Source organism: Pelophylax lessonae, assembly GCF_965119305.1.
Source record: "Pelophylax lessonae genome assembly, chromosome: 5".
Classification (NCBI taxonomy): domain Eukaryota; kingdom Metazoa; phylum Chordata; class Amphibia; order Anura; family Ranidae; genus Pelophylax; species Pelophylax lessonae.
In genome coordinates this window covers 254,305,169-254,328,666 of record NC_138772.1, presented here as the reverse complement: position 1 = coordinate 254,328,666, position 23,498 = coordinate 254,305,169, and the positions used below count along the sequence as shown (strand labels likewise).

Here is a 23,498-nt window from a genome sequence, read left to right as displayed (position 1 = left end):
CTCAAAAAAGCCGCAAAAAAATGCCTCTTTCCTTTTGGAAAGAATTGTGGGAAAAAATTACAACTTCAAAAAACTCACCATGCCCCTTATTAAATACCTTGGAATGTCTACTTTCCAAAAAGGGGTCATTTGGGGGGTATTTGTACTTTCCTGACTTTTTAGTGTCTCAAGAAATGAGATAGGCCTTCAGTACATCAGGTGTGATCAAGTGTGATCAATTTTCAATGATTAGCGCCATAACTTGTGGACTCTATAACTTTCACAAAGACCAAATAATATACAATTATTTGGGTTATTTTTACCAAAGATAAGTAGCAGTATAAATTTTGGCCAAAATTTGTGAAGAAAAATTACTATATTGCATTATGACAGAAACAAAGAAAAATGCGTTTTTTCACAATATTTTCTTTCTTTTTTTATTTATAGCACAAAAAATAAAAAACCCAGTAGTGATTAAATACCATCAAAAGAAAGATCTATTTGTGTGAAAAAAGGACACAAATTTTATGGGTACATTGTTGCATGACTGAGTAATTGTCATTCAAAGTTTGAGAGCGCTGAAAGCTGAAAATCGGTCTGGGCAGGAAGGGGGTGAAAGTGCACTGTAGGCAAGTGGTTAAGAAATGGCTTTCTTCTTGCCACTCTTCCATAAAGGCCAGATTTGTGCAGTATACGACTGATTGTTGTCCTATGGACAGAGTCTTCCACCTCAGCTGTAGATCTTTGCAGTTCATCCAGAGTGATCATGGGCCTCTTGGCTGCATCTCTGATCAGTCTTCTCCTTGTATGATCTGAAAGTTTAGAGGGACGGCCAGGTCTTCGTAGATTTGCAGTGGTCTGATACTCCTTCCATTTCAATATTATCGCTTGCACAGTGCTCCTTGGGATGTTTAAAGCTTGGGAAATCTTTTTGTATCCAAATGCGGCTTTAAACTTCTCCACAAAAGTATCTTGGACCTGCCTGGTGTGTTCCTTGTTGTTCATGATGCTCTCTGCGCTTTAAACGGACCTCTGAGACTATCACAGTGCAGGTGCATTAATACGGAGACTTGATTACACACAGGTGGATTCTATTTATCATCATTAGTCATTTAGGTCAACATTGGATCATTCAGAGATCCTCACTGAACTTCTGAAGAGAGTTTGCTGCACTGAAAGTAAAGGGGCTGAATAATTTTGCACGCCCAATTTTTCAGTTTTTTATTTGTTAAAGTTTGAAATATCCAATAAATTTCATTCCACTTCATGATTGTGTCCCACTTGTTGTTAATTCTTCACAAAAAATACAGTTTTATATCTTTGTTTGAAGCCGGAAATGTGTCAAAAGGTCGAAAAGTTCAAGGGGGCTGAATACTTTCGCAAGGCACTGTATATTTATACATGTTATATATATATATATATATATATATATATATATATATATATATAATATATATATATATTTATTTTTTTACATTCAGCAGCTGTTTAGCAATAGTTTTTTTTTTTAAGCTTCTATTGTCTCCCTAGTGACACAAGTAATACTGTCAGTTCTTCTGAAAATATGAAGGGAGTGTTGGTTTTGGGCATTGATTTTTGATTGAGCAATATTTCTCGCAGTGGTGAATCGGTAATTTAATTGTCATTATTATGTAATTTCTTATTTTAGGGCATCTGTGTGAAATGGGATTAAAGGAAGGCTTTGTTACTGCTGTGAAAAACATTGGCACTGTTATCACTGCATTTCTACAACATGCTAATGAAGAAGGTAAAGATACATTTTATTTCAAATGGTTTTTATTACGTTTTGAAAGAAGAAGTGATCAACAGATGGTAGCGGACGCAGCCACGGGTTTAACAAATGTAGCAGGTAAAATAGTACAAACAACCATGCATGAATGAATGAATAGTGGAACATACGAAAAAAATGTAAATAGGTGATAACATAGGAATTAAACAACCGTAAAAGAATGGAAATATCATGTGTACACCAATGTGGCATTAGGGTAATAGTAAGGTGGTGTTATGCTCATTAGAAGGGGGTTTTGTTGGAAGACCAGATGAGCAAGAAAAGAAAAAATAAAGAGAAAATATCAGGACTGATAAACATGGGCTAAATATCAACCGGCGTGAAAAGCTGAAAAGGTAGGTTTGGAGTTACATATGAGTTATCAGGCGTCTATTTGTACCAGTCAACCCATGTCTTCCAACGTTTTTCAAAAGAGGCCTAGGAGGAGGATCTGAGTGCTAAGAGGCGTTCATACTGGAAATTCAGTTGGACTTGAATGAGCACCTCTGAGGGATTTGGGGTAAGAGTGCTTCTCCAATACCTAGCTATGACCAATTTAGCGGTAATTAGTATATGGGAAACTACGGTTTTGAATGGAGGCGGGAAGGTATCAATTCCAAGCAATAAGATGGCCAGAGCCGGGTCGGGTTTACCAATTACACCAGTGATTTCAGCTATAATGCCGAACAGTTTATTCCAAAAGCTGGTGAGAGTTTTACAGGTTCAGAATGTGTGTAGGAGTGTACCTAGTTGGCCACATTCCCTCCAGCAGAGTGGAGACTGGGAGGGGTAGAATCTCGCTAGCTGGTGAGGAGTCCTATACCAATGAGCTAGTAGTTTTTGAGAGGTTTCCCAGTGGTTGACTCAGTGGGAGGATTGGTATCCGTATCTTAGGGCTAGGGACCATTGCTGTAATGGGAATTCTCTTTTTAGGTTGGTTTCCCAGGCTAACATGGGTGTAGTTTTGGTCAGGTGGAACTTGTTTTGCAAAATGGAGTAAAACAGGGAGGTACCTTTGACAGAGGTAGGGGCTTGGGTGAGATAGTTCCACGCTTGGAAGTTAATTTTGATGGTTGATGGAGGGTGCTTCTTCAGAAAAGAAGTAATGCGGGAGTGGGTGAAGAATGTAGATCTGGGGAGGTCATAATGTGAGCACAGTACTGCGAAAGGTTTGAGGGAGTCACCTATTAGTAGGTCAGTGACCCAGGCTAAACCCATCTCCTTAATAGGACAGATTGAGAGATTAGGGATCAGAGTTTTGAAGATTCCAATCGGTACTTTCAGTAACGTGCTGGTTGGGTCGGATTGGGATTGGTGGAGGAGTGATCTCCATGCCTTAATGGAGGCATGAGTGGGTGGAGGCAGGTTAGAGAGATTAGGTGGTCTCCACGAATCTGCAAGCAGTAAAAGAGAGATATCATTAGAGTGGGAGCAAGCAGTTTCTAAGTCTACCGAGCAAGATGATGTTGTGTTTCTAAACCAGTTTGAGAGCTGTGCTAATAAGGCGGCTAAATAATAATCTCCTATGTCGGGAAGACCTAAACCTCCAGATTGTTTGTGAAGAATGAGGTGTCTAAGGGAGCAGCATGCTCTTTTGCCCTGCTAAAGGAATTGTTTGAGACATCTAGACATACTGGTTAGATGGGACGTTTTAAGTAGGACCGGGAGAATATGGAACATGTACAGAATTTTTGGGAGCACTAACATTTTGAAAGATGCGATTCTACCTACCCACAAGATTTAAAATTTAGTCAAGTGTGCGACGTCTTGGCAGATTTTGACAGGTTTTCCTGTAAGGAATGGGAATACCAAAATTACCTTTTGTGGTCCCCAAACGTTTTGCTGTACATTACCCTTTTGAGGAGTCACTTGTAAAAAAGTGGACTAGTCCACCACTGGTGGACCCTCCAGCAACCATAATCCCAGTAGAGGAATCACCATCCTTTAACCACTTTACTACCAGTCACGTAACCTCTACGTCGGCTGACTTTGAGTGGTTACACCGGGATGATGCCTCTAGCTAGAGGCATCATCCCGGTACCGTTGTTTGAAGCCGACGGTCGGCTTTCCGTCGGTAACGATCGATGCGGGAGCCGCTCGATCGTTACCCGGGGGGGCGGGAGGGGACGTCCCCCCCCTCCCGCCGCCTTCCGCGGCTTTGCTCGGGGCTACCGTCCCACCGGGAGCCCCGAGCACCCAGCCGGCATGTCCGCCGGCTGGATGGAGTCCCGATGAATGCCGGAAACGGCATCGATCGGGTCTCCGATGACGTAACCCGGAGGCGGCGTCCATGACGTCACGTCCGGGTTACTGTGCTGCAAAAGGCGGCAGATTTGAAAAACGGCTGTATGCAAAAATGCCGTTTTCGGCATTTTGCATACAGGGAAGTGTAGTGGAGGGGTCTAGGGTCTTTTAGACCCCCGATCCCTCCATAAAGTGTACCTGTCACGACATATTGCTGTCACCAGGGATGTTTACATTGCTTGTGACAGCAATAAAAGTGATCAGATTTTTTTTTTTTTTAAAAACCTGTAATAAAGTTTAAAAAAAAAGAAAAAATAAATAGGAAAAAAAAAAAAAAAAAAAATTTAGCCGTCCCCGTCACCGTTAGCTCGCGCACAAAAAAAACGTATACGCAAGTCGAGCCGCAAATGAAATCGCTGTTCAAACCACACATGTGAGGTATCGCCGCGATCGCCAGAGCGTGGGCAATAATTAAAAAAAAAGAGCTACACTCTAACTCTAAACTGGTAACCGTTAAATAAATTTAAAGCGTCGCAGATTGAGATCTCTATTGACCGTAGTTTGTCGCCATCCCACGGGGGGGCGCAATTTTAAACCGTAACATGTTTGGTATCTATTTACTCGGCGTGACATCATCTTTCACAATATACAAAAAAAATGGGCTAACTTTACTGTTTAGTATTTTTTAAATGCAGTGAAATGTGATTTTTCAAATTTTTTCCAAAAAAATGGCGTTTTAAAGACCGCTGCGCAAATACCGCGTGACAAAAAATTTTGCAATGACCGACATTTTATTCTCCAGAGTCTTTGCTAAAAATATATATATAATGTTTGGGGGTTCTAAGTAGTTTTCTAGGAAAAAATACTGGTTTTAACTTGTGAACAAAAAGTGTCCGAAATAGGGCTGGGGCTAAAGTGGTTAAGGACCCAGCTGACAAGAAAGTGGTGGCTGTGTCACGCAGCGTGTTTACTGTGGCTGGTTCGGCATTGCGGCCAGTCTTTTCCTCAGCCCTGGTGTCTCAGACCCTAACTAAATGGGCCAAGCTTTTGCGCCAGAGCCTGGGGGGTGAGCAGGTCACCGCTGCTTATGTTGATTTAGCGGACCAGTTGGTCCATGGACTGCAGTTTATTTGTGATGCAGCTTTGGATACAGCTCCTATGCTGTCCAAACTTTCTGTTTCAGCCATGGTGATTAGGCGTGTGCTGTGGGTTAAGAATTGGTCAGCAGACCAAGCCTCTAAGAAAGCTCTCATTGATCTGCCCTTTCAAGGCGATCACTTGTTAGGGGCTACCCTGGATGACGACCTTAAGGGTATCACTGGGGGGAAGAGTACCATCCTGCCACAGTCAAGGAAAGGAAAGGAGCCTCGCTGCAGACGGGGGCCCTCCTTCTCAGCCCATAGAAAATGATTTCATGCTTCTGGAACAGAGAATAAGGGAAATAGATCTTTTAAATCTTCCCCGGGAGGTTCCAAGCAACCTTGGTCTGTTAAGCCTAGAGCTAGCTTCCCCCGACCAGCAGACAATACTCCTTCAACATGAAGGTCTGCCCTCACCCATTATTGGGGTAAGGGGACATCTTTGCTGGTTTATGGCCCCGTGGACTTCTTTAGTGAGCATCTAGGAGATCCGCAAAATGTTTCTTTTGGGGGTACCCAGAAAGGGTGACAAGGCTTGTCCTTTTCAGGTTTTTTTAGGTCCTGAGTCTCCTTGTGCAAATTTAATTCCTTCAAGGGTTCAGGGGATGTCTGAACTACCTAAGGTCCCCCCTATCCCTTTCCAGGGAATTGATTTACCTAAGTCTGATTCTATTTCTGACCAGGGTGGTCCTTCCTCTGCACAAACTTCAGGGACCACAGGCCTAGATTCACCGCTGCTGTCACACAGATAGTTACATAGTCAGGTTGAAAAAAGACACAGGTCCATCTGGCTCAACCAATAAAAAACAAAAAAAACAGTACAGAAAACCCAACAATACAATCCTATATACACAATCCTATACCCGCAGTTGATCCAGAGGAAGGCGAAAAAAACCCCCAGCAAAGCATTATCCAATTTGCTACAGTAAGGGGGGAAAATCCTTCCTGATCCCCTGAGAGGCAATCGGATATTGCCTGGATCAACTTTACCTATAAATATTAGTACCCATTTATATTATGTACACCCAGGAAAGAATCCAAGCCTTTTTAAAAGCAATCTAGTGAGCTAGCCAGAACCACCTCTGGAGGGAGTACATTCCACATTTTCACAGCTCTTACAGTGAAGAAACCGTTCTGCATTTGGAGACTAAATCTGTTTTCCTCTAGATGTAAAGAGTGCCCCCTTGTCCTCTGTGTTGACCCTAAAGTGAATAACTCAACAACAAGTTCACTATATGGACCCCATATCCACCCTTAATCTCCTCTTCTCAAGAAAGAATAAATTCAGTTCCTCTGTTAATACATGAGTTCTCTCTTCCATTTTGCATACAAGTTCTGAGTCTGGTGGTATCCACCTTCAAGACACATCTGTTTGCACAGTCTTACATGCAGCTCCTTTAGCAAGTTCGGCTCCACAGGAGGATACAGAGGTTCCTGATGAGGTCACAGTGTCCTCTGACAGACGCCGCAGTTATCCAAGGGCTATGGTAAGGCCAGTATCATCCTCGGTTAAGACTTCTAATGCAGTTCCTGCGAGAAATCAAGAATGAGGATCTTCCAATCATCCTGGTGGCTCTAAACATCCTTTGGGGGCTTTCTCTCAGACCAGTTGTCCAAAGGGTTGATCTACCATCCTGCTTTACAGTGGCTGGTTTTAATGGCTTCGCTATTGAAAGCCAGGTACTGAGGAATATAGGTGTGTCTCGATCCGTGATCCCTATTATGGTGAAGGCGAGGAAGTCGTCTTCCAGCAAGATATACCATCGTATGTGGAAAGCGTATATTTCTTGGTTGTGTATCGATTGGTGCTCATCCTCAATCCTTTTCTGTGGCTCGGATCTTACCTTTCTTTAACAGGGTGTTGATCAGAAGTTGGCCTTGATTACCATCAAGGGCCAGGTGTCTGCCTTGGTGAATTTCTTTCAGGGACCCCTAGCCACGCACTCTTTAGCTCGTACGTTCATTCAGGGGATTCGACATGTGGCTCCACCTGTATGGTCTCTTTTGCCATCATGGGATTTATATTTTGTACTTTCAGTTCTTCAGAAACCTCCATTTGAGAATATTCAGGAGTTTACCTTGCCTACGTTATGCCAGAAGGTGACTTTCATGGTGGCTGTTACCTTGGCCCGCAGGGTATCAGAATTGGCGGCATTATCCTGTCACGGTCCCTATTTTGTGGTCCATAGGGATAAAGTGGTTATTCGTCCCTGTCCATCATTCCTGCCCAAAGTTGTCTCTGACTTCCATTTGAATGAGGACATTGTGTTGCCTTCCTTGTGTCCCAAGCCGGCTCATCCCAAGGAATTTGCCTTGCATAACTTGGATGTGGTTTGTGCGATTCGGGTGTATCTGGCAGCTAGTGAGTCTTTTCGGAGGTCTGACTTGCCTTTTTGTGGTTATGGACAGACCAAGAAAAAGGCTGGCCGCTTCTTCAGCTACCATCTCCAGATGGATCAAACAGGCCTTTTCCATTAAATGTCAGGTTCCAACTTTCCCTGTCACGGTGCATTCTAGTCGGGCGCTGAGTGCTTCTTGGACTTTCTTTCATCAGGCTTCAATATCACAAGTTTGCAAGGTGACCACTTGGTCATCTGTTCATACCTTCACTAAATTCTATAAGGTGGATACTTTGGCATCTGCGGATGCTTCTTCTGGCCGCAAAGTTTTGCATGCTGCTGTTTAACCACTTGCCGACTGCCGCACGACTATTTACGTCGGCAGTCAGCCCCTCACAGGCAGAGTGACGTAGATCTACGTCGCTAGCCTGTGAGGGTCTAGGGAGCGAGTGCGCGCCCCCGGATGTCCGCCGGTCACTCGGCGATCGTCACTGCAGAGGGAGAAAGTCAGGCGGCTGATGTAAACAAGCCGCCTGTCATTCTCCCCTGTGTAAAAACAGTGATCATACGGTTCTACTATGTAGGACCGTTGATCACTGTTCCTACAGCTCAAGCCACAGCCAATCACAGTTAGAATCACGCCCCTAGGGACACACATAACCCCTCCCTCTCAAAAAAAGTTAACCCCTTCACTGCCAATGTAATTTTACAGTAACAGTGCATATGTATAGCACTGATTACTGTAGAAATGTCACTGGTAACCCCAAAAGTGTCAAAAATGTCAGTCAAGGGTCCGATCTGTCCGCCGCAATGTCGCAGTACCGCAAAAAAAATCGCAGATCGCCATTACGTGTTAAAAAAAATGACAAAAATCTTTCCCTTTGTTAGTAAACGCGATAACTTTTGCGCAAACCAATCAAAATACGCTTTTTGCGATTTTTTTTTTTTTTTTTTTTTTTTTACCAAACCTATGTAGCATAAAACAAATTGGCTGAAAATGTTAAAAAATTTTGATTTTTACATTTTTTTGGGGGAATTTCATATAAAAAATGTGAAAAATATTGCTATTTTTGCAAAATTGACGCCATTTTTTTGTTGTTTATAGCGCATGATCAAAAAATCGCACAGGTGATCAAATACCACCAAAAAAAAGCTCTGTTTGTGGGAAAAAAAAGGACGTCAAATTCGTTTAGGTACAGCGTCGCACGACTGCGCAATTGTCCGTTAAAATCACGCAGTGCCGAATCGCAAAATAGGCCCTGGTCAGGAAGGGGGTAAAATCTTCCGGGGCTTAAGTGGTTAAGAGGGGCTGTTCCCTCTTGAGGGGTGTTTTTTTTTTAAACCTTTATTTTTCAGACGGGGCTCCTGTGACCTGCAGCTTGACATTGCATGCTATTGCTTAGTCTACCTTCTACTAAGACTCCCAGATCTTTCTCAATTTTTCATTCCCCCAAAGGTCCCCCCCTAAAGCGTATTTTGCGTTAGGTATTGCACTTGGGGACTAAAAACTTACACTTCTCCACATTAAACCTCATATGCTATGTAGTTGCCTGTTATTTTGTTCAGGTCATTCTGTAAGATTTCTACACCATGATTTGAAGTTATTGTCCTGCTTAATTTTGTGTCATCTGGAAAAACTGAGATTGAGCTAATGATCCCGTCCTCAATGCTATTTATGAATAAATTGAACAAAATTGATCCCATGACTGAGCCTTGGGAGACCCTACTTAACACCCAGACCAATCTGAGTACGCGTTATTTATTACCACCCTTTGGACACGCCCCTTTAACCAGTTTTCTATCCAAGAGCAAACCTTGTGGTCTATGCCTGCAGACCTTAGTTTGTAAATTAAGCGTTTGTGGGGAACTGTATCAAATGCCTTAGCAAAATCCAGATACACCACATCCACTGGTCTCCCCTATCTAGCTCACAGCTCACCTCCTCATAGAATGTTAACAGATTGTTTTGACAATAACGTCCTTTTGTAAACCTGTGCTGATTACTGCTGATGATGTTGTTGACTTCTTGGATATAGTCCCTTATCATCCCTTCCAGTTGTTTACATACTATTGACATCAGGAGGACCGGCCTATAATTTCCCGGGATATGCCTCTGCCCTTTTTTGAATATTGGTATCCCGTTTGCTTTCCTCCAGTCACCTGGTACAGTTCCTGTCAAAATACTATCTGCAAAGATCAGGAACAGTGATCTAGATATAACCTTACTGAGTACTTTGAGTACTTTCGGATGCACGCCATCCAGTCCTGGTGATTTATTTGTGTTAATGTTATCCAGTCTTTCCATGATTTCACACTCTGTTAGCCATAGCGGCATGTCATGTGAAGTACTGCTAACCATACAGTCGTGGTCAGTATACCCCTCCTTTTCCTGTTTAAAGACTGAGGAGAAGAAAGCATTTAGTATAGTTGCCTTCTCTGTGTCCTCTGTAACCATCCTCCCATCATCGTTTATTATCGTTTTTTTGCTATTAATATATTTAAAGAATTTCTTAGGGTTCCTTTTACTATCCTCTGCTATTTGTCTCTCGAAGTCGATTTTAGCCTCCTTGATGTCGTATTTACATTTCTTATTCGATTCCTTGTATTGCTGGAAAGCCGATAATGTCCCCTCTGATTTATATCTCTTAAAGAACATTTTTTTTTCCCTAATAAGTTTTTTTACATTACGGTTTAACCACCCCGGTTTGGCCTTGGCTCTTTTACATTTATTTCCCAAAGGAATGCACTGTGAGATGCTTTTGTTTAATATGCTCCTAAAGCATTCCCATTTTTCCTCCGTGATCAGTGTTCCTAGGGTTTGGTCGCAGTTTATTTTCTCTATTATTGAGCACAGTTTAGGAAAGTTTGCCCTTCTGAAGTTTAGGGTTCTTATGTTCCCCTCTTGCCTTGCTGTCTTGTGATTTACACTAAATGTGATCATCCTGTGATTGCTAGAACCCAAGTTGTCCCCGACTCCTACATCTGAGATTAGATCTGGGTCATTAGTGATTAATAGATCTGCATTCTTTCTAGTAGGAGAATCCACCAACTGAGACATGTAGTTGTCCTGTAAGATATTCATGAAAATACAGGCCTTTAGTGAGTGTGCAGTCCCCTCTTCCCAGTCAGTGTCGGGATAATTGATGTCCCCCAATATGACTGGCCCCAGCTTTGCCGCGTTACCCAACAGTGATAGAAATTCCAGCTCTACTCTTCTCCACTCTTACTTTCCCCTTTACTTCTTCCCTATGGAGTTCTACCCACACGGATTCTACCTCTGTACTCATCCCTTCAATAATGTCACTCCTCTCTACCACCCTTACGTTATTATATAAAATATAAAATACCTCTTCGTTATACAAAAGAGCAAAAGCTGTAAAAACAAGGTCTTTTTGCTGAGCTGTGTTTTTAACTTCCACAGCGGACAAAGAAAGTAAGCTTTGGTCTAAAGCAACAAAATTTCAAAAACTGAAATGGTGTGTCTTACCACAAATGGCCAGCCTTTTTTTGCACCAGACTCAACTCACTCCCTTCTCTTTCGTTCACTGACGGACACGGCTCCATGTCTTTTAGACCATTGGGTATTATGCTGCTCTCTCTTCAGGAGTAGGACTAGGCGGAAATAAATTTGGGTACGCCCCTGAGGCAGTCCCAGAGGGTATACCATCACTTCCTGCTATAGGACTTCAGTTTGTAACAAGCAGTGTCAGAAGAACCCACAACTCAACCCAACAGAGGGGCAGGGGCTGTGTCCGTCAGTGGTCCTCAGCAAAAAGGATTTTACGGTAAGACAAAAATTCATTTTTCTCTTTCGTTCACTGACGAACACAGCTCCATGTCTTATAGATCATTGGGATGTCCCAAATCAGTGTCAACATGAGGGGTGGGAAAAACACAGCAATATGTAGAATTCCCAATAAGGCTAAACATAGCCAACCAGGTAACAACAGGAGCTCCACCAGCAACCAACTGGAGCTCAGAACCAGGAAAAAATTACACCCTCAAGAAGCGGAAGCCTCGGCAACTGCAGCCTGCAAAACATTTCAGCCAAACGCTGCATCTGAAGATGCATGTACATCCACCTTATAAAATTTTGTGTGTGTACAGACAATCATGTAGCTGCTTTGCACACCTGAACAACTGACGCCTGATGACAGAAGGCCCAGGAGGCACTGAGCGCCCTCATAGAATGCACCTTAACAGGGAAAGGAGGAACCTGACCATTATTAGAATAGGCCTGCACCACCGTCTGCCTGATCCACTTCGAAATAGTCGCAGCAGAAGCGGCCTGCCCCTTACGAGGTCCATCCGTAAGCACAAACAAAACATCAGATTTCTGCATCGGCTCAGTCACCGCCAGGTACACCCGAATCGCCCTGACCACATCTAAGGAATGTAAAGCAATTTCCTTAGGTTGTTTCAGTTTAGGACCTAAGGACGTTAACACAATATCTTCATTCAAATGAAATCCCAAGACAACCTTAGGAAGGAACGCCTGACAGGGTCGCAACACCACTTTGTCCCAATGAATCCCAGGTAAGGCGACGACAGGACAACGCAGCCAACTCCGACACCCTACGTGCGGAAGTAATAGCAACTAAAAAGGTCACCTTCTGCAACAGAGTGAGCAGAGGAAGTTCTGAAATATTTTTAAAGGGAGGCTTTTGAAGAACCGACAGTACCAAATTGAGATCCCACTGAGGCACCAGGGATCGCACCGGAGGAGCCAGATGGCGAACTCCCTGCACAAAAGTAGGAACTAAGGACTTCCCGCCAATGACCTTTGGAAAAATATAGCCAAAGCGGAAATTTGGCCCTTGATGGTGCCCAGAGCCAAACTCCAAACTTGTAGAAACTCCAACAGGCCAGATACTATGATAAACCAAAGCAGGATGAAAGATTGGTCCCCGAGACAGAAGATCTTCCCTGAGAGGCCCGGGAAGTGGCTGGTATCTTGAGGTGGGCAGAACTATATGTTCCGGCCCTCTCTGCTGTGCACATTCCGGGGGTAGAGAATTGGCAAGCGGACTATCTCAGTCGGCAGATGTTGGATCCGTTAGAATGGTCTCTTCACCCCAAGGTGTTTCATCAACTGTGCCTTCAGTGGGGGTCCCCTGATATGGACCTGTTGGCCTCTCATCTCAACAGGGAGGTGTAGAGGTTAATTTCAAAGTCTCAGGATCCTCTGGCCAACGCCACAGATGCCCTGGTGGCCTCTTGGGGTCCATATTGTCTGATTTATGCCTTTCCTCCAATGCAACTTCTGTTGAGACTGCTACGCAGAAGAAGTAGAAGGGATTCCAGTCATTCTGATGGCACCAGACTGGCCCCGTCGGTCTTGCTACGCAAGCCTGGTAAGGCTGGTGGCAGACATCCCTTGGAAACTTCCTCTCAGGGAAGATCTTCTGTTTCAGGGACCAATCTTTCATCCTGCTTTAGAGTCGCTGGCTTTAACGGCTTGGCTATTGAAAGCCAGGTGCTGAAGGATGGGTGTTCTCGGAGTCTGTGATTCCTATGCTGTTAAAAGCTAGGAAATCTGCTTCCAAGAAGGTTTATCATAGAGTTTGGAAGGCGTACATTACTTGGTGCGAGTCTCGGGGGGGGTTTCTGCCCATTCCTTTTCTGTGTCTGGCCTGTTGGAGTTTCTACAATTGGGTGTAGATCAACGTTTGGCTCTGGGCACCATCAAGGGCCAGATTTCCTATATGCTATATTTTTCCAAAGGCCGTTGGCAGCGAAGTCCTTGGTTCCTGCTTTTGTGCAGGGAGTTCACCATCTGGCTCTTCCGGTGCGATCCCTGGTGCCTAAGTGGGATCTCAATTTGGTTCTTCAAAAGCCTCCCTTTGAATATAGTCGAGAACTTCCTCTGCTCACTCTGTCGAAGTAGGTGGCCTTTTTAGTTGCTATTACTTCAGTACGTAGGGTTACATAGTTAGTGAGGTTGAAAAAAAGACATCAGTCCATCCAGTTCAACCTATGATGTGTGTGTGTGTGTTTGCTGTTAACCGTACATTGTATACCCCTGTATGTTGTGGTCTTTAAGGTGCCCATCTAATAGTTTTTTGAAACGATCGATGCTCCCTGCTGATACGACTGTTTGCGGAAGAGAATTCCACATCCTTACTGTTCTGACAGTAAAGAACCCCCTACGTTCTTTAAGGTTAAACCGCCTTTCCTCTAGTTTTAGTGAGTGGCTACGTGTCTTATTGTATTCCCTTTCTCTGAATGGTTTGTTCCTTATGCTAGGGTCACCAGTACAGTATTTGTACATTGATATCATATCCCCCCTCAATCGTCTCTTCTCCAGAGAGAATAAGTTCAGTGCTTGTAGTCTTTCCTCATAGCTGATGTCCTCCATTCCCCTAATAATTTTTGTTGCCCTTCTCTGGACTCTCTCCAGTTCCAGCACATCCTTCCTGAGGACCGGTGCCCAGAACTAGACAGTATACTCCAGATGTGGCCGACCAGAGTCTTGTAGAGTGGGAGAATAATCTCTTTATTTCTGGAGAAACCTCATCTGCCATGTAGTTGCCCACCCCATTATTTTGTTCAGGTCCGCTTGTAAGGTTTCCACATCCTGCATAGAAGATATTGGCATGCTTAGTTTAGTATCATCTGCAAATACTGAGATTGTACTAGATATCCCTTCCTCTAGATCATTTATGAATAAATTAAACAGCATTGGCCCCAGGACAGAACCCTGGAGGACCCCACTTTCCACCCCTGCCCAATCCGAGTACTCCCCATTAATCACCACCCTTTGCACTCTCCCCTGGAGCCAGTTCTTTATCCAGGTACTCACCTTATGGTCCATACCTACCTTCCTTTGTTTGAACAGTAAGCGTTTGTGGGGAACAGTGTCAAAGGCCTTTGCAAAGTCCAGATACACCACATCCACACTCTTTCCTTGATCTAGGTGGCAGCTCACTTCATCGTAGAAGGTTAATAGATTGTTTTGGCAAGAACGATTTTTCATGAATCCATGCTGATTACTACTAATAATACCATTTTCATTACTAAAGTCTTGTATGTGGTCCCTTAACATCCCCTCCAAAATCTTACAGACTACTGATGACCGGCCTATAGTTACCCAGGATATATCTCGGCCCTTTTTTAAATATTGGTACCACGTTGGCTTTTTTCCAATCAGCTGGCACCATACCAGTCTGTAAACTATCCTTAAAAATCATGAATAATGGTCTGGCAATCACCTGGCTGAGCTCTTTAAGAACCCTCGGGTGCAAGCCATCCAGTCCCGGTGATTTATTTATGTTAAGTTTCTCTAGTTTAGTTCTAAGTCTATCTTCTGTTAGCCATGGCGGTACTTCCTGAGGTGTATTATTTAGTTTGGCCTTACAAGCTGGGTTAGTGTAGCCCCCCGATTCTTTTGTGAAGACTGAAGAGAAGAAATTATTTAACACTACCGCCTTTTCTCTGTCCTCTGTGGCCAAATCTCCCTTGTCGTCTTTTATGGGGCCAATGTGTTCTGGCCTCGCTTTCTTACTATTTATATACTTAAATAATTTTTTGGGGTTCTTTTTACTCTCTACCGCTATATGTCTCTCGTGTTCTATTTTAGCCGCCCTGATTTCGTCTTTACATTTCTTATTACACTCTTTGTAATGCTTGAATGCTGCCAATGACCCCTCAGTCTTGTATTTTTTGAAGGCCTTTTCTTTAGCATTAATATGCCTTTTTAAGTTGGAGTTTAGCCACCCAGGGTTTTGTTTTGCTCTTTTAAATTTATTTCCCCTTGGAATGCACTGGTCAATCCCTTTGTTTAGTATGCTCTTGAAGCACTCCCATTTTTCCTCCATGTTCTTTGTTCCCAGGGTTCTATCCCATTTGATATTTTCTAGCAGAGAGCGCAGTTTTGGGAAATTGGCTCTTTTGAAATTCGGTGTCCTTATATTACCCTTATGTTTCCTATTGCTATGATTAATACTGAAACTAATTGACCTATGGTCACTGTTTCCTAAGTTGCCCCGTATTTCTAAATCTGTGAGCAGGTCTGTATTGTTGGTAATCAGTAGGTCAAGTACCGCATTGTTTCTTGTCGGTGCATTCACCATCTGACCCATGGAATTGCCCTGCAAAACATTTAGGAACTGCCGAGCCTTGGCTGAGTATGCGGTTCCTTCTGCCCAGTCTATATCTGGATAATTAAAGTCCCCCATTATAATGACATTTCCCATCCTTGCTGCCAATCCTATCTGTAAAAGGAGGTCCGCCTCCCCCTCCTCCCTCTGGTTGGGGGGGCCTATAGCATACACCCAATATTGCCTTCCCCACAGTGCCTTCCCTTTGAAGTTCTACCCATAGGGATTCTGCCTCGTCCATAGCTCCATTATTAATATCATCCCTCATATTTACCTGTATACTGTTCTTAATATACAGACATACCCCTCCCCCCTTTTTACCTTCTCTATCTCTGCGATAAAGGGATTACCCCTGAATGGTCGTCATCCAATCATGAGAGTTGTCGAACCAAGTCTCTGTTATACCCACAAAATCTAAGTCCTCCATAAACATCAGCAGCTCCAGCTCCCCCATCTTTTTGGCCAGGCTTCTGGCATTGGTATACAAACCTCGTAATTTTGGCCGTTTACATATATCCTCATTTGATGTTTTCAGGCTGCTCTTGTGATTTTTCCCCATACCCACCCTGGGTTTAGGAGCTCCGAAAACCCTACCGCTAATGTCCCCATTTGTGCCCTCTGAATCTTGCTTTTCACTGGCTAATTCTACATCTGTACCCTCCCCCCATCACCTAGTTTAAAAGCCCCTCTAACTTTTTTTTTAAATCTTCTCACCCAGTACGGCTGCACCCTCCCCATTTAGGTGCAATTTGTCCCTACCATAGAGCTGGTGGCCGACTGAGAAGGCGGCCCAGTTCTCCAGGAACCCAAAACCCTCCTTACTACATACACCAGCTCCTCAGCCACTTGTTAACTTCCCTAATCTCCCGCTGCCTCTTTGGTGTGGCTCGAGGTACAGGTAGTATTTCTGAAAATACTACCTTGGAGGTCCTATTCCTCAACTTAGCTCCTAAGTCCCTAAAAATTGTTTAGGACTCTCCATCTTCCTCTGCCTATGTCATTGGTACCCACGTGTACCATGACAGCTGGGTTTTCCCCAGCCCCAGTCAGTAATCTGTCCACCCGATCCGCGATGTGCCGAACCCGAGCGCCGGGTAAACAACAGACTATTCGGCGCCCACGGTCTTTGTGACAGATTGCACTATCTGTCCTTCTAATGATTGAGTCCCCTACCACCAGCACCTGTCTTTCCTTTCCCTTTCTCCCGGCCTCACTGGAGGAGTTCTTCCCCTGGCAGTTAGGGGCGTCGCTCTGCTCCAGCAATGCAGGTCCCTGACTGGTTTCCCCAACATCACGCAACGGGGCATATCTATTGGGGTGCTCCAGCCCAGGACCGGCCTCCTTGCCTTGTCCCGTTCTACCCCTCCTAACTCTCACCCCTCTACTCTGCTCTGATGCCTGCACCTCCATTACTCCGCCCACCTCTGCGCAGGCCCCTGCCTGCGCTTGACGGGTACGATCCCAGCTCTCCCTCGCTATGGACATTTGGCTCAGTGTTGCCAGCTGCTTCCCTAGAGTCAGGACCTGAGCTTCCAGGGAAGCATTGTGCTTACATTTTGCGCATTTGTGTTCGCCCTCGATCGCATACATATCACAAGATGTACACCGAGTCGCATGTCCACACCCGCTGGGCATTGTACCTACTAATCTAATGGGGATTCAGTAATTTAAATCTATCCTGTGTGGCTGTTTCCTGGCTTCCTAACTCTACCTTCTCACCCTCTGGTACTCCGCTACACTCACTTGACACTCACTTGACACTCAGTCGCACAACACTCACAGTCGCACAGCACTCACAGTCGCACAACACTCATCTCCGCACAACACTCATCTCCACATAACACTCGCGGTCGCACCACACTCGCGGTCGCACTACACTCGCGGTCGCACCACACTCACAGTCGCACTGCCCCGTCAGTCGCACAACACTCACAGTCGCACCACCCGGTCAGACGCACAACATGCACAACACTCACAGTCGCACAACACTCACAGACGCACAGCCCAGTCAGTCGCACAACACTCACAGTCGCATAGCCCGGTCAGTCGCACAACACTCACAGACGCACAGCCCGGTCAGTCACACAACACTCACAGTCGCACAACACTCACAGTCGCACAACCCGGTCAGTCGCACAAAACTCACAGTAGTAATAGGTACTCACAGGCACTCAGGTAGTAATAGGTACTCACAGAAACTCAGGTACTACACTACACCCTCAGTCAGTGTTTAATCTTAGTCACCAGTCTTACTTACCTAGTGTGTGTCCCTTTAAGCCTGTCACTTGCAGTTCCTGATGGCGATTCCTCCCTCAGTCGGTCAGTCTTCCTCTCTGCACCCGCCTCCCTCGGTCACTTCCCGATCAGCCTTTGTTCTGCTAGTCTCCTCTTCTCCCTCTCTGTCCGGGGGGGGGTTACTGCACCGCTCGCCGCCCGCCGGAAAAGGGGGGGTTACTGCACCGCTCGCCGCCCGCAACAAGGGAGGGGGGGTTACCTTCCCGCTCGCCGCCCGTCCGCTTTTGCTTCTGGGGAGGGGGTTCTAGCACCGCTCGCCGCCGCTCTACTGGGGGGGAGGTACACTCACACGCGGTCGGTCACACACCTGCTCCTCTCACTCGCACGCAGCCACTGATCCCCTCTTTATGGAGGGGTCTGGGATCTATAGGACCCCAAATCCCTCCTTTGCAAATGAAAGCATTCAAAACCCCAAGATTGGTGTTTTTTTATACTTTAAATTTTCCAAAAATGTACTATGTTAAGATGCCAGTAAACCAGAAGTGATGTCACATCATTGCTTCTGGGTTACCATAGTGGAGACCCAATCAAAGCCAATCCCATTTTTTTTTTTGGGGTCTCCAACTAGCGGGCTGAGTTTCTGGCTAGTAGCTTTGGTTTCCCGGTAGGACGGGAGAGCCGCAAAAGGCGGCGGAATTGGGGAGATGAGGGGAACGTCCCTTCCCACTGCTTGTAATAACAATCGAGTGGCTGCTTAGGTGCTCAGGTTGTTTTTACAAGAGAGCCAACCATTGGCTTTAAAAACTGGCAGTTGCAGGCGGCAACCCAGTACAATTGCTTGAAGTCAAATGATGAACCAGTTATGTGATTTGGCGGCAGGTGGTTAAGTACATTTGCTCTAGATCTGAGGGGAAGCTCTGCTGGTTTCTGTCATCCAATCATGTACAAACAAAAATACCGTTTTTTATTTTCCTTGCATGTGATTGAGTATTCTTTGCAAAGTGAAGTTTTACCTCAATTACTAAGCTCAGGAGCAAGTGCACAGTATATTTGCCTTTAGTAAATCAACCCCATAGTTTCAAATTCTAGAAGGATAAAGGCCTATATTTAGCAAAAGTTGCTGGGGTTGACATCACCAAACCTGACATCAGCTTTAAAGTGATTGAAAAGGCTGCACATTTTTTACCTTAATGCATTCACTGCATTAAAACCTCTTTGCAACTTCCCCGGCCCCCCTATACTTACCTGAGCCAAATCTTGATCCAGCAATGTGCACAAGAGCACCAGATCCCTTGGTTCTCCCTCCTCATTGTCTTGGAGCGAATCACCACCAGTAAGGAGGGGGTTGGGCCAAGCTGAGCCACATTCTGTATGTCTATGTATACACAGAGACGGCTCAGAATAGAGCCCACATGGGTGCGCCCATAGCATGCAGCCTGCTATTGTGGGCACCCGGTGAGGGGGAGGAGGAGACAGGAGCACCGGCAGGGGACCTGAGAAAAGGGGGCTCGAGGAGTAAATATGACATGTATGTTTAAAAAAAATGCATTTACAATCCCTTTAATTTGCTGATCTATGCAGAACCTTCCTATATCTGCTCTGTGACATTACTTGGGCTGTGCGAGATACTCATGAATTGTATTTCTGTATTGTGCAGGTATGCCTTGGGGAGTGCAATTGGCCTGTGTGTACATGCTTTTTGACTTGGCGCCAAGCGATCCAGCTGCAATATACAAGACACTACAAGCCTGGAAGGAGTCTGCAAAGAATGACATCCCACCAGCAGTTGCAAGCTGTATGCAGGAACTGGAATCTATGTGTGGACTCATAAAGTAACTCAATATAATGCCATCTTTGAGGTGCAAAGCAATCCTGAATCTAGTTTCTTTGCACATATGGAAGGAAGTGCCTTCATCCATGTATTAGTTTGCACTTTGTTATGTAGATAAAATCCATTATCATTTAAGTATTTTTTTTATATATTTTTGTTTTTCTAGTTTGCAAAGCAGAAACAGAAAATTGTATGCCTGTACATTATAAATATTGCTTGTAAATTTTTTGTATAATAAATTTTGCAAATATATTGCAACAATGCTTTGTGCAAATTAACAATGTGTAAAATGGCCTAAACATTTTATGTCCATATAACCACATATTAGTTTGGTTTTAATATATCACTGAAGCATGTAACAAACATATATTTTTGTAAAGGTAGAAAGGAAGCCGTTGTGCTTGGAAAAACAACGGTTAGACAGTTGAAGACTATAAAGAAGAAACTCCAGGCAGGGCCGGATTAAGAGCATCATGGGCCTGGTGTTGAGGATTTTGGTGGGCCTTTTTATGAAAAAAAATAAAATGAAAAATAAAATAAAATGAAAACGCAAACATTTTTTTGTTAAAATAAATTAAAGAGAGTGAGAGATGGGCTGAGAGAGCGAGAAGGGGGTCGAAAGAGAGAGAGAGGGGGCTGAAAGCGAGGGGATGAGAGAGAGAGGGGGGTGAAAGTGAGAGAGAGAAAGAGGGGGTGAGAAAAATGGGGATAGAGAGAGGGTGAGAGAGACAGAGTGAGTGGTAGGAAAGAGGGGGTGCGAGAGAGAGTGGGGGGAAAGAGAGAGAGAGTGGTAGGAGAGAGGGGGTTAAGGGGGCGAGAGAGAGAAAGGGTAGAGGGGAGGTGAGTCTGTGGGGGGGCACAGTATAGTACAATACATGGGGGTAATAGCAAAGTACATTACATGGTGGGCACAGCACACTAAATGGTGGATACATGGATACAGCACATTACATGGTGGGCACAACACATGACATAGTGGGCACTGCACAGCACATTACATGGTGGGCACAACACAGCACATGGTGGGCAAATCAGCATATATGGTGGGCACAGCACATGACATGGCTGGCACAGCACATTACATGTTGGGCACTGCACATTACAAGTGGGCACTGCACATCATATGGTGGGCACAGCACAATATATGGTGGGTACTGCACATGGCATGGTGGGCACTGGACATCACATTACCTGGGGCACTCCACGGCACCACATTACATTGTGGGTGCAGAACATTTCATGGTGAGCACTGCACATGACATGGTGGGCACTGCACAACACAGCACATTACATGGTGGGCAAAGTACATGACATGGTGAGCACTGCACGGCACAGCACATTTTATAGTGGGTACTGCACGGCACACGACATGGTGGGCAATACACAGCACATTACATGGTAGGCATTGCATGGTGCAGCACATGACAAGATAGGCACAACACAGCACATGACATGGTGGGCACTGAACAGCAATTGACATGGGAGGCCTTCATGGCATAGCACATTACATGGTGGGCAATACACATGACATGGTGGGCAATGCACAGCACATTACATTTTGGGCACAACACATTACATGGTGGGCACAGCACATTATATGGTGGGCACTGCATGTGACATGGTGGGCACTGCTGCATAGCACATTACACAGTGGGCACAACGCATTACATGCTGGGCACAGCACATTACATGGTGGGCACAGCACATTACATGGTGGGCACTGCATGTGACATGGTGGGCACTGCTGCATAGCACATTACACAGTGGGCACAACGCATTACATGCTGGGCACAGCACATTACATGGTGGGCACTGCATGTGACATGGTGGGCACTGCATGTGACATGGTGGGCACTGCACAGCACACGACATGGTGGGCACTGCTGCATAGCACATTACACAGTGGGCAAAACACATTGCATGCTGGGCACAGCATATGACATGGTGGACACTGCACGTGACATGGTGGCCACTGCATGGCACACGACATGGTGGGCACTGCTGCATAGCACATTACACAGTGGGCACAACGTATTACATGCTGGGCACAGCACATTACATGGTGGGCACTGCATGTGACATGGTGGGCACTGCACAGCACACGACATGGTGGGCACTGCTGCATAGCACATTACACAGCGGGCAAAACACATTGCATGCTGGGCACAGCATATGACATGGTGGACACTGCACGTGACATGGTGGACACTGCATGGCACAGCACATGACATGGTGGGCACTGCACATGACATGGTGGGCACTGCATGTGACATGGTGGGCACTGCATGGCACAGCACATGACATGGTGGGCACTGCACATGACATGGTGGGCACTGCACATGACATGGTGGGCACTGCATGGCACAGCACATGGCATGATAGGCACTGCACATTAAATGGTAGGCCCTGCATGGCACAGCACATTACATGGTGGACACTGCATGGTACATCATATGGCATAGTGGGCACTGCTCATAACATAGTGGACACTGCATGGCACAGTACATTACATGGTGGGCACTGCATATTGCACTGCATGGCACAGTACATTACATGGTGGGCACTGCATGGTACATCATATGGCATAGTGGGCACTGCTCATAACATAGTGGACACTGCATGGCACAGTACATTACATGGTGGGCACTGCATATTGCACTGCATGGCACAGTACATTACATGGTGGGCACTGCATATTACACTGCAAGCACTGCATGGCACAGCATATGACATGGTGGGCACTGTATGGCATAACACATTACATTGTGGGCAAAAGGGAACACATTACATGGGGGGAAGCAGCAGCCTCTCCCACAATCATCACGGCCCCCAGGAGAGTTTTTGCACAATCCTCTCTCTCTAATAAGTTTACTAACCTCATTTGAGCAGCATGAAATATTTCCTTTCTCCCGGGCTTCTGATGGTTAGGATGACATCAGCACCCCTCCCCCAGACAGCTGCCTGCATCCCCTTTACACTGAGGATCTGTGTGAGTGTAACAGATCCTGTGATAGGAGCCAGGCATCGGCAGGAACAGGACTCAAAAAAGGGGGGGAGGATATTCAGGACGTGGCACATGTTTTTGTATTTTATTACGCCCCTGTTCTTTGCTGCACCAGGGATAGGCGTAGATATTCTATGTAGGAACAGGACTCAGCTGCAGCAGCTGAGACTTCTCTCCTTCACATGTGCAGTGCAGAGGGGACTTCTTCTTCAAGACAGCACACGTAGATATCGATAAGCCACTGGCATAGGCCTATATTCAGGGAGGGGCCTGGAGCTGCAGCTCCAATAGCCCCTATGTTAATCCGGCCCTGACTCCAGGCAAACTGCTTAAAAAAGAGAGAAAATTATTCTACCTTCTGCCACACTGGATTGGCAGGCAGATAACATACATTTCTCTATCGCTCATTGACAGACGTAGTCTTCTTGATTCTCAAGAGCTGGGTTATGTTGTCTCCGCAGGAGTAGGACTAGGCAGAATGACAAAACGTTCTGGCTCCACCTTAGGGGCAGTCCCTGAGGGTATATCCTCCCTCTCTCTGCTACAGGGAATCAGTTTTTTTCTGTCTAGTCAGGAGTAAGGACCTAAGTTCCTTGCTGGGATCTTTTGGTCCTGGCAAGACTTTTTTTCTTTAAGAAAAAGACATTTTTTAGGTAGTTTTCTCCAGTGTTTTTTTCCTGTGAGATCTTCAAGCAAAAATGCCGGACTGGGCGACACTTGTGGTCACCCCAGCCGGCCTACGAGCGCGCGCAGACCATGGCATTGCGCTTGGTCGGCCGCGACATATTCAAGTAAGTATGCGGGGCCGGGCGACGGGCTGGATGTTGAGATCCAGTGGT

At 45.4% G+C, this 23,498-nt stretch overlaps 1 protein-coding gene across 1 annotated transcript in view; it reads left to right on the top strand.

Moving 5' to 3' along the window:
- The window catches only part of ICE1 (interactor of little elongation complex ELL subunit 1), a 478,826-nt gene extending 458,920 nt beyond the window's left edge, over positions 1 to 19,906 (top strand). The window contains exons 19-20 of the mRNA XM_082258761.1: positions 1,649 to 1,747; positions 19,482 to 19,906. Coding sequence (XP_082114887.1) covers positions 1,649 to 1,747; positions 19,482 to 19,660 — 278 coding nt within the window. The 3' untranslated portion in view covers positions 19,661 to 19,906. The remainder of the gene's footprint in view (positions 1 to 1,648; positions 1,748 to 19,481) is intronic.
- Positions 19,907 to 23,498: the final 3,592 nt, after the last annotated feature.